Genomic DNA, 11,748 nt, shown 5'->3' with positions numbered 1-11,748 from the left:
CAGCTGGGGTTTCCTACCATTAATCCTAACCCCCCAATTTATATATTGTGATTGTGATATTGTATTTTTATATTTATACATATACTATATGGGCTACCTTATTTCATATAGAGCATGTTATTTATTTCATAATTTCATATAATCTGTTTTTAAATACTTTATAAATATTTCATATTTTGTAGCAACAGTTTGGGAAAGACCCTTTACTCTTTTAGTATGACTGTGCCCATGGGCACAATGCAAGGTCCATAAAGACATTTAATGAGTTGGTAAAGAACTCCAGTGACCCGAACATGTTACGAATGAACAGTGGTTTTGGTTGAAAGCCACTGCCATCTTCAGGTCTCTACGAGGTTTAAGTCTAGTCTTTGGCTGGGGCAGTCAAGGATATTCAGAAACTTGCCTCAAAGCAAATTATAGGTTGATTGGCTGTATGCTTCAGATCACTGTCAGTGTCACATAGAAGGGTCAAATGTAAGCTCTGTCTGAGTTTGTGTCTGTCTGGAAACCGATTTCTTTAAGGATGTTCATGTATTTGGTTGTATTCATTCTTTCCTCAGCTCTTACCAGGCTCTCTGTCTGTGCCGCTGAGTAACAACTCTATAGCATAATGCTGCCACCACCATGTTTCGCCGTACATACAGGTGCAATGCCTGTTTTAGACCGATATAGTGCTTGATGTTGTTTTATATCATTTTCAGTCTACTCCTGCCCACAAATTGATTGTGAAGATCCACAGACAGTTCCAAGGACTACACAGCTTGTTTTCATCCTGACAACGCAGTATAAAATGTGGGTCCTTCTAGATCCGGGTGTATACTTTTCCCAAACTATATCCAATTAATTTAAATTTCAACAAAATCTAAATACATCTCAAGAATAATCAAAGCAAACAGAATGCACCTGACAATTCGGAGTGCCACAGCAAATCCACAAATTCTGCTACTGTTGTTTTTCTAAAACTTAATAACCGAAACAACTCTCAGGATCTAACATACAGTGTATCACAAAAGTGAGTACACCCCTCACATTTCTGCAGATATTTAAGTATATCTTTTCATGGGACAACACTGACAAAATGACACTTTGACACAAGGAAAAGTAGTCTGTGTGCAGCTTATATATCAGTGTAAATTTATTCTTCCCTCAAAATAACTCAATATACAGCCATTAATGTCTAAACCACCGGCAACAAAAGTGAGTACACCCCTTAGTGAAAGTTCCTGAAGTGTCAATATTTTGTGTGGCCACCATTATTTCCCAGAACTGCCTTAACTCTCCTGGGCATGGAGTTTACCAGAGCTTCACAGGTTGCCACTGGAATGCTTTTCCACTCCTCCATGACGACATCACGGAGCTGGTTGATATTCGAGACTTTGCGCTCCTCCAACTTCCGCTTAAGGATGCCCCAAAGATGTTCTATTGGGTTTAGGTCTGGAGACATGCTTGGCCAGTCCATCACCTTTACCCTCAGCCTCTTCAATAAAGCAGTGGTCGTCTTAGAGGTGTGTTTGGGGTCATTATCATGCTGGAACACTGCCCTGCGACCCAGTTTCCAGAGGGAGGGGATCATGCTCTGCTTCAGTATTTCACAGTACATATTGGAGTTCATGTGTCCCTCAATGAAATGTAACTCCCCAACACCTGCTGCACCCATGCAGCCCCAGACCATGGCATTCCCAGCACCATGCTTGACTGTAGGCATGACACACTTATCTTTGTACTCCTCACCTGATTGCCGCCACACATGCTTGAGACCATCTGAACCAAACAAATTAATCTTGGTCTCATCAGACCATAGGACATGGTTCCAGTAATCCATGTCCTTTGTTGACATGTCTTCAGCAAACTGTTTGCGGGCTTTCTTGTGTAGAAACTTCAGAAGAAGCTTCCTTCTGGGGTGACAGCCATGCAGACCAATTTGATGTAGTGTGCGGCGTATGGTCTGAGCACTGACAGGCTGACCCCCCACCTTTTCAATCTCTGCAGCAATGCTGACAGCACTCCTGCGCCTATCTTTCAAAGACAGCAGTTGGATGTGACGCTGAGCACGTGCACTCAGCTTCTTTGGATGACCAATGCGAGGTCTGTTCTGAGTGGACCCTGCTCTTTAAAAACGCTGGATGATCTTGGCCACTGTGCTGCAGCTCAGTTTCAGGGTGTTGGCAATCTTATTGTAGCCTTGGCCATCTTCATGTAGCGCAACAATTCGTCTTTTAAGATCCTCAGAGAGTTCTTTGCCATGAGGTGCCATGTTGGAACTTTCAGTGACCAGTATGAGAGAGTGTGAGAGCTGTACTACTAAATTGAACACACCTGCTCCCTATGCACACCTGAGACCTAGTAACACTAACAAATCACATGACATTTTGGAGGGAAAATGACAAGCAGTGCTCAATTTGGACATTTAGGGGTGTAGTCTCTTAGGGGTGTACTCACTTTTGTTGCCGGTGGTTTAGACATTAATGGCTGTATATTGAGTTATTTTGAGGGAAGAATAAATTTACACTGTTATATAAGCTGCACACAGACTACTTTTCATTGTGTCAAAGTGTCATTTTGTCAGTGTTGTCCCATGAAAAGATATACTTAAATATCTGCAGAAATGTGAGGGGTGTACTCACTTTTGTGATACACTGTATATGTATACTTTTATGACACAATTCAAGGCTTAAAGGCTAACTTTTGCACATGGCAGATATATTTTGACCTATATAAAGTAACTGCACATTATATATGACACAAATATATATATTTTTTAAATAGTTTGCTACAGAAGTTGTCTGTATGCAGTGTGTACACAGATTTACAAAATGGCTGATAAAATTTGAAAAGTGATATTATCCCACAGCATGTTTTCATGATTCTCTTTTAAGGTTTGACTTAATGACGACACATAATGCTTTACATCATCTGCACTGACTAAAAATCTGTTAAGCTTTTATCTTAACTGATAAAGCCACAGTCTGGTGTAGTGATGACTACAGTATGACATTATTTCTTGTAGGTCAAACGGATCTTTTAGGTCAAACGGATCTGATCAACATGTAAGAAGATGTACAGTGGTGCCAAAAAGTATTTAGTCAGCCACTGATTGTGCAAGTTCTCCTACTTAGAAAGATGAGAGAGGTCTGTAATTTTCATCATAGGTACACTTCAACTATGAGAGACAAAATGAGAAAAAAAATCCAGGAAGTCACATTGTAGGATTTTTAAAGAATTTATTTGTAAATTATGGTGGAAAATAAGTATTTGGTCACCCACAAACAAGCAAGATTTCTGGCTCTCACAGACCTGTAACTTCTTCTTTAAGAAGCTCTTCTGTCCTCCACTCGTTACCTGTATTAATGGCACCTGTTTGACCTCGTTATCTGTATAAAAGACACCGGTCCACAGCCTCAAACAGTCAGACTCCAAACTCAACCATGGCCAAGACCAAAGAGCTGTCGAAGGACACCAGGAAGAAAATTGTAGACCTGCACCAGGCTGGGAAGAGTGAATCTACAATAGGCAAGCAGGTTGGTGTGAATAAATCAACTGTGGGAGCAATTGTAAGAAAATGGAAGACATACAAGACCATTGATAATCTCCCTCGATCTGGGGCCCCACGGAAGATCTCATCCCGTGGGGTCAAAATGATCATGAGAATGGTGAGCAAAAATCCCAGAACTACACGGAGGGACCTGATGAATGACCTGCAGAGAGCTGGGACCAAAGTAACAAAGGCTACCATCAGTAACACACTACGCCGAGAGGGACTCAAATCCTGCAGTGCCAGGCGTGTCCCCCTGCTTAAGCCAGTACATGTCCAGGCCTGTCTGAAGTTTGCCAGAGAGCATATGGATGATCCAGAAGAGGATTGGGAGAATATCATGTTGTCAGATGAAACCAAAATGAAACTTTTTGGTAAAAACTCAACTCGTCGTGTTTGGAGGAAGAAGAATGCTGTGAAGCATGGGGGTAGAAACATCATGCTTTGGGGCTGTTTTTCTGCAAAGGGGACAGGACGACTGATCCGTGTTAAGGGAAGAATGAACTCATGTATCGTGAGATTTTAAGCCAAAACCTCCTTCCATCAGTGAGAGCATTGAAGATGGAACGTGGCTGGGTCTTCCAGCATGACAATGATCCCAAACACACCGCTCGGGCAACGAAGGAGTGGCTCCGTAAAAAGCATTTCAAGGTCCTGGAGTGGCCTAGCCAGTCTCCAGACCTCAACCCCATAGAAAATTTGTGGAGGGAGTTGAAAGTCCGTGTTGCCCAGCGACAGCCCCAAAACATCACTGCTCTAGAGGAGATCTGCATGGAGGAATGGGCCAAAATACCAGCTACAGTGTGTGCAAACCTGGTGAAGACTTACAGGAAACGTTTGACCTCTGTCATTGCCAACAAAGGTTATGTTACAGAGTATTGAGTTGAACTTTTGTTATTGACCAAATACTTATTTTCCACCATAATTTACAAATAAATTCTTTAAAAAATCCTACAATGTGATTTCCTGGATTTTTTTTCTCATTTTGTCTCTCATAGTTGAAGTGTACCTATGATGAAAATTACAGACCTCTCTCATCTTTCTAAATAGGAGAACTTGCATCAGTGGCTGACTAAATACTTTTTGGCCCCACTGTAAGTGCAGTAAAAAAAAAATCTGCAATAACATTACGAGCAGTACTTAACATCCATGGCCATTTAACACTAAATAAACAAAATAAACAGGTTTAAATTTTAAATTTTCTTTTTGGTGCTTTTTGGTGATCAATATGAGAAAAAAGCAATGATATGGAAATTATTTGAGCTTCACACATTTGAAAAAGGCTACATTTTCTTTTTACAATTACCTAAACTGAATTCCACTGAGACACTGTGACCTGAAACAGAAAGTTCATGTTTAAAATACTTCCAATGTGGCTGATTCTGCCAAGAAGAGTGGCATAAAAAAAGCAATGTAGAACTTGATCTTGAGTTATCAAAAGCATTTGGTTAAAGGTGTTGTCGCTAAAGGGGTTAAAACAAGCCAGATTTGTCCTTGAATGTATCTAGTTTACACCAAAATTCTGAAACCTCCATCTGCAGGTTACAGAAAAAACTCTAAACTGAACTGTCCAGTTTCAGTGAGCTTGTTTCCAGTGTAGCTGCAGATTTCCATGGAATGGAAACGTTGTTGGAGTCAATTTAGACTTTCCAATGTAGCTGTAGATTTCCATGGAACTGTTGTTATGGTCACTGCAGATTTTCTCTCAGGTCAGGTCTGGCCATTCTTCTCTGACCTCTCTTATCAACAAGGTATTTTTGGCAGCAGAACTGGTGCTTACTCTGAGAAAATTTTAAAGCCGATGGTCCAGGAAAGTCCCAGGTGAACCTCAGCTGTGACATATTCAAATCAGAAACTTACAACAACAAAGATGCCACAAAGTCACTCAGAACATATTTTTATAGCCATTCTGATGTTTAATATAAACACTATTATTTTATGCACTGCTGTCACATTACTGGCTAATCAGATAATTAATTCTATTCTAGAACAGTAACCAAAAAAGTAATTGTATTTTAGCCATGTGGCATCAATGATCTGTAACAGCAACTAATTAATGACTAATTAATGAAATACATTAGAAGTTACTGCAGTTTAAACAATAAACTGATGGCCTAAGCCCCCCCTCACACACACATACAACCACAGTGGTTCCAAAATGGTCACACACCCAACCAGTTAGTATCTCTTATTAGTTTTATCCCTCCAAGTGTTAAGATGCTGGAAACGATATCGTGCCAGGCGAGAGATGTCCAACAGCTGATCAGAACGCCGACTTCCAGACACCCTTGACACAGAGAGATCCTACACAAAGGCATAAATCACATCATAAATTACCAATAACACAGAATTTAAAAGAGCACATAAATCTAAAAGAACAGCAAAAATGAAACTGACACAAAAACTCCAGCAGCAAAAGGTCAGACACACTCAGGATATTTTTTCATATGAAAAAAAACCTCCTCAAAATAAAATGAGAACATGGCATTCCTGTACTGACCGACCTGCAGGAAATTCCAGCATTTAAAAGTGAAGAGTGGAGAAAAACACAGTATGCAAACACACATGCAAATATAAAGTTCAAATCTAAAGTTTACATACATTGATAAGCGATAGCATTTTATAGCAACTTGGGATACCTTTGAAATCTGCAGTAGTTTTTTTTTGGTGATTGAGAGGCTGGAACACATAAAATTTCTTTCAGTTTGATGCCAATGCTCATCCTACATTAAAGCAATTTTTCATTTTAACTGCAAAACGAACAGAAGTGTACAGATTGACTTTTACAATTAATAAAAAATAATTCTATACTACTAAAGATTAATTCCACAAGCATATTTTAACATTGTAATGTTTTGCTTAGTGGTTTTAACACTGTTCAAGATTTAACATGGTATAGACTGCATTATTATTATGATTATTGTTATAGAAAGCAAAGGTGCTCGTGTGGCGCAGCAGTAAATTGTGCTAACCCACTACCGCTGGGATCCAGGGTTTAAATCCCCAGCGGGGCTATCCTCCGATTGGGCGTCTACATACAGACACGGCTATGTCTGACGAATGGGGGGAGAGATTAATTGCCATCCTGACTGGAGTGTGTTTCTGCATTGGGCCTAGTGATTCCAGGGAAACCAAACCCAACACAACTGCAGACAAAAAGACACACAGAAAAACAAACAAAATCTGACAACACAACAAAATCACAACATAATTATACGTGCCATCGTAATTTGATCTTCTTTTTACCTGCTGACTGCTGACTGTGTCCAAATCTGGCTTCACCTCCATGCAGCTTCGTAGATCTAAACTGCTCATCTGAGAGCCAGCTTTTTGAGTAATGTTCAGCCATCCAGATGAACAGTGCTGTGACAGAGATCATAACTGTGCTTTTAACCAAGTATTTAAGAGAGAGGTGTTATTCAATTTTAGATAATTGTTTCTTCTGTTAAAATTTTAACTTAAAAACAATCGTAAAATATGCATTTCACTTAAAAGAAGTTTTCCAGCAATTTTAACCCAAACTACACTATATGGCCAAAAGTATGTGGACACCCCTCCTGACTTTTAAAAAGAAAATCCAGTGACCTTCATAAAGCCCTGGCCTCAACCCCATAAAACACCTTTGAAACTAATGGGGATATTGATTGCAAGCACTCACAGAGGGCAAGCCGAGGCTGTCCGATGGATCAAAACTGCAGCGACGATGGGCTTTGTATTGGTATGCCGGCAGAAGTGTTGAACGTGGAATACTGACCCTGTCAAATAAGTGTTGAATAAAACAAAAATTACACACAGTGGTTTCAAAAAGTATTCCCCCTTAACCCCTTTCAAACTTAAACAGCTGTCACAACTTTGTAACTAATTAATTAACTATTAATTTGTCTTCACAACTTTTTGGTTTGCATTAAATTGACTAGGAACTGAGAAAAACACGAATCAGTTTAATAGGTAAACGAAACCATTTAGTTTAAAATGCCCCGTCAAGCTAATTGGAGAGAACTGATGTACAGCAATTTTGAGATTTTGCTATCTTCACCACTCAAGAACAATTATTTTCCTATTTAACCACGTCAGTGTTGTTTTGCCAAAATGGGTCACTTTGGGTTACCAAGTTTGCCCGTCAATCTTAAACGGTCTTATATGAATGTAGCCAATTTTTATTATTGTGCAGCAGACTGAATGATTTTTCCAATGCCCTGTGATTACAGTAATACCTTATGAATGCAGGTTCTTTCTCTGTGTGTGGGTGTTTGGCTTTAGGCATTTTACATATGGGGCACACAGCTTGAGGGTCCAGAGGAGTGGCGAACAGGCGACTGTTGATTCGGTAGCAGAAGGTGCCTGAGAACCCAAACGACAATTACGTCTACATCTTAAATTCAGATACAACAAGACTTATGTACAAACATGAATCATACATTGGTGAATATCTGGTGTATGCTGCTGTTCAGTCACTTCTTCTTCTAGTGGGAAGTTCAAAGGGTCTCCTACACCAGGCAGCCTATAAAAGCAAAACATAGACACAGTGTTTACAGCCCCTGCTGTAAAATGTTCATATTAAATTCCTGTGAAAGACCTGAAATGTCCACATGTGGAACCCAAAGAACCATTTAAAACATTGTGTACATAACACTATTTTAATTCATTTCACTTGAGGAAAGGTTAGGTGCCCCTTTATTACAGTAGCCTGCAAAAGTATTAGTTTACAGTCTGTTGATGCATGCTCAATAATCCAGGCACACAAATCCACAAAGTTGAATCAGTTCATCTCTACAACAAACTTGTGTCCAGATGAACTGATTCAACTTTGTGGATTAGTTTACAGTATAGAAAAAAAAAAACATTGGAGGTTTTAACATCACTTACAAATTTAAACATAAAGGCACAGCAGCAACTTATTGGTGGAAATGACCTAATGGCCTTTCTGACCTAGACAACTGGCTGTGGACGCACTCCTCTTTGTTGACCTGGCGGAAAGTGCGAAGCTCACTGAAGAACTGCTCGGTATGCTCGGTCAGGGAGCTCTCTGCATCCAGCAGACCTGAAACAATAACACAGTAAAGATATTATATCTCGCAATTTACTTCAGATTAAAAAGGATAAACATTATTTCTCTGAACTTACCAGCTATCCAGTCATAGCCTAGTAAAGGCTGTACCCGTTGTCTATCCAACTGCAGGATGCTGTCCAGCTCTTGATTAGGAGACAGAATTGTGACTTGTCTCACGCCTTTCTGTGATGCACATAAATAAAAGTCAAGTATTGAAACTAGATTATCAAATTCCAAAATAATTAAGATTAAATGTCTTGGAAAGAGAAAAGAAAGATGTGAAAAATGTGTCCAAGTAGTCCAAAAAACTTTTAACTTTTACTGCCAAATCTGTGCTTTAGATTTTCAGAACTCCAACCTACCTGATACATGTTCTGCGAGGGAATGGGCTTGGGCTGAATCTGTTCTATAGTGTTAAAGTGTCCATGTAGGGAGATGTTCTCTTGTTCTTGGAGGCTGTTGTCATATGTGGTGTCTGTTGGAACATGGCCCTGTTCACACACATGTTCAGCTGATGTAGAAGCTTTACACTTTTTATTGGTGGCCAAATTCAAAGAGTTCTTTCCTAAGGACAAAAACGTTTAACTGTTATGAAAAATCAAATGAAAAGAAAGCTTTGAAGCAGCTGGAGTGAAGCACTAAACATGAGAACATCTTGAGTTTAGTTGGGTTTCTAAATAAACAAGATTTATATTACATGCTTTTATTAAAAACATTGTTTTTAACTGACACAAAGCTCAAAAGCAAAACAGATTAACCCATTCTAACTGACACTTAGGATTGTGTATGGTAATTTAAAGCTAGTGTGCATCTCGTGATCACGTTCTGCAAACTCATTTGGCCTATTGCTTTAGAGCTGAGCTGTTATTGCTCCCAGATTCTTAACGATAACAGCACATTGACCTAAAGCAGCATGTCTATCACAAAAATACCCTGTGATGTCACATCTATAAAGCTGATACACTGTGTATCTGTGCTATGTAAATCAATACCTAATGTTTAAATACTCTTCATTGGTCTGTATGGAAGGTTCCATGACAACATGCAAACTGTCTCAATGACACAGGTCAGGACACTATGTCAATGACATTAAGCTTGTACAGGTAATATGACATTTGACATTTATACGGCTGGAATTGTTATTATCTAGAACATCAAATCTCAAAATTCTGAAGATGACAGCGTTCCCATAGTTATGTCTTCTGTTGGTTAACGGAATAACTCATTGAGCAACATTCAGCAGCAGTTTCTTTTAACATGCACTTTCTGTTATTTAAAAATAGTCTTTGACCCACTTTTCCATCCAAAACAGGAACACACTGCCAATTTTTAGGCATTAAACTTATAGTAGCTAGGATCATTTCTTCCATATAGTGATGTGAACAGTTAATAATGCTCCTGACCTGTGTCTGCAAATGACTGGTTAGTTACATTAATGAACAAATGTACAGGTTGCACTAGTGTAGAGTATTTATATAGAGATAATAATAAATTAATTACTGAGTACAGGATATGTATGCAACTCCAGTTTTAACGTAAACAGCATCACAGATGTTGAACAATTTTGATTCTTACCTGCAGGCTTTGATGTTTTCCTGGTTTGCATCCGTGTCCCCACCTTACACAACGAGCGACGGGCAACATCTGGACTGTTAGTCTCAACAGAAACAGTAAGAGTGTCTCTGATGGCATTAGACACGAATCTTTCATTTCTCTCGTTTAGAGGAACCTGATATCTTTGTTTGTTCTTAACTAATAAAAGATCTTCAGTACAAGCGGACGCTGGACTTCCCTGTGATTTATTTGCTGCTGTTTTGCATGTGTGGGGTAATTTAATACTCTGTAGTTCTTCCGTTACCTGCTTTAGTTGCTCCAGTAGTTCCTTGTTTCGTTTTCGCAAAGTTTCTAAGTGTTCTGAAGAAGCCATTTATCACTTAAAGTCCAGCTAGGTCCGCTAGCTAATAGACTGGGAATCGATACCAAAGAGTCGGTTCTACGATTCCTCAAAACTAAAGCGATTCCGAGACTGAGGATGAATCGGTTCCTTGTCGATGTTTTAACACTCACTTTTACAACAGTTAAATATGGATAGATTATACTATATACAATTTAATTATGGATTTAGCAGTAAATGTTAAAACTTTAAAATTAGGAGCAATATAAAGGTGTTTTATTTTGATAAGAATTTATATTTAATTATAACCTCTACAATAAGTAGTACAGAAAATTACAAAGTTTCACATAAGCTACACATAAGCAGATAGTGACAATTCAATCTGTCTCGATTCCCCAGTGAATTTATAGCACATATGAATTATACTACGAATAATATTAAATATATGCATGCAGGAATCGACCACAACTGAGAAAAAAAAAACTTGGAGCCGATTCCACAAATCCATTCATTAGGAATTAGGAGTCGACTCCGAGGAATTGGAATCAATTTCCAATTAAATATTTGTAGATACGTTGCTGTTGTGGTTGCTACAATAATTTCTTTTAAGCAAACATTATTAGTTTCGCACTATTTTAAATCATAAAACGAAAAACATGTACGTTTGACATTCCGAGTCTTAACAAATCAGTATTAAACACTATAGATAATAACCGCGGTATTATCTTCTTAAGTAGTAGTACTTCGATTTAGACTTGTGTTTACCTTTTTAAATCAAGAGACGAGCAAATCACGTTGAGGAATCGATTATTTTTGTAAAATCCAAATAAATCCAAAGAATCTGAATCAGAATCGACTTCCTATCTGGAATTGAACTCTACAAGCTAACAGCCTCGGCTAACTGAAACCTACCCTTGGGTCGCCATAGCAACTAAAACAACGACGCAAATTATCAAACGAGTTCAAGTTAATATTTAATAACAAAATTAAATGTCGCACGTCGACCAAGTAATAATTGTATCTAATGAAACATAAGTTCAGTAAATAAATAACAAACTGTATTTAGCAGCAAAGCCACGTCTATTCGCTTTGAATTTGGCTCCATGAAGGAAACGGAGCAAATCTCAGGGATTAACTTTCAAAATTCCCACAATGCACCTGTGTAAGCGTGTATTTAAAGAAACAGCAACCACAAGTCATACACGTGTAGACGACACACGTACGAACACCTACACTGCACTCCTGTTATTGTGTGATAGTTATAGTAGCTAG

The 11,748-nt window shown here is 38.7% G+C and overlaps 1 protein-coding gene across 3 annotated transcripts; it reads right to left on the bottom strand.

The window, feature by feature from the left end:
- Positions 1-5,439: 5,439 nt before the first annotated feature.
- miip (migration and invasion inhibitory protein) lies at positions 5,440-11,457 on the bottom strand. 3 transcript variants are annotated; one of them, XM_062986752.1, is made up of 10 exons: positions 11,242-11,457; positions 10,158-10,264; positions 8,945-9,147; positions 8,657-8,765; positions 8,462-8,573; positions 7,951-8,033; positions 7,747-7,873; positions 7,191-7,287; positions 6,779-6,895; positions 5,440-5,836 (listed from the first exon to the last, which is right to left on the bottom strand). In XM_062986752.1, exons 2-10 carry the CDS (start codon positions 10,186-10,188, stop codon positions 5,711-5,713), a joined length of 1,005 nt encoding a protein of 334 aa, XP_062842822.1. In that variant the 5' UTR covers positions 10,189-10,264; positions 11,242-11,457; the 3' UTR covers positions 5,440-5,710. The 3 variants fall into 3 exon arrangements, with proteins under 3 accessions (XP_062842822.1, XP_062842823.1, XP_062842821.1); XM_062986753.1 differs by having other exon boundaries at positions 10,158-10,239; XM_062986751.1 differs by lacking the exon at positions 11,242-11,457 and having other exon boundaries at positions 10,158-10,691.
- Between the last annotated feature and the right edge of the window lie 291 nt (positions 11,458-11,748).

This window comes from Trichomycterus rosablanca, chromosome 24 (genome assembly GCF_030014385.1).
Source record: "Trichomycterus rosablanca isolate fTriRos1 chromosome 24, fTriRos1.hap1, whole genome shotgun sequence".
NCBI classification, from domain to species: domain Eukaryota; kingdom Metazoa; phylum Chordata; class Actinopteri; order Siluriformes; family Trichomycteridae; genus Trichomycterus; species Trichomycterus rosablanca.
Note: the sequence above shows the minus strand (reverse complement) of the source record. Positions and strands in the feature narration are given on the sequence as shown.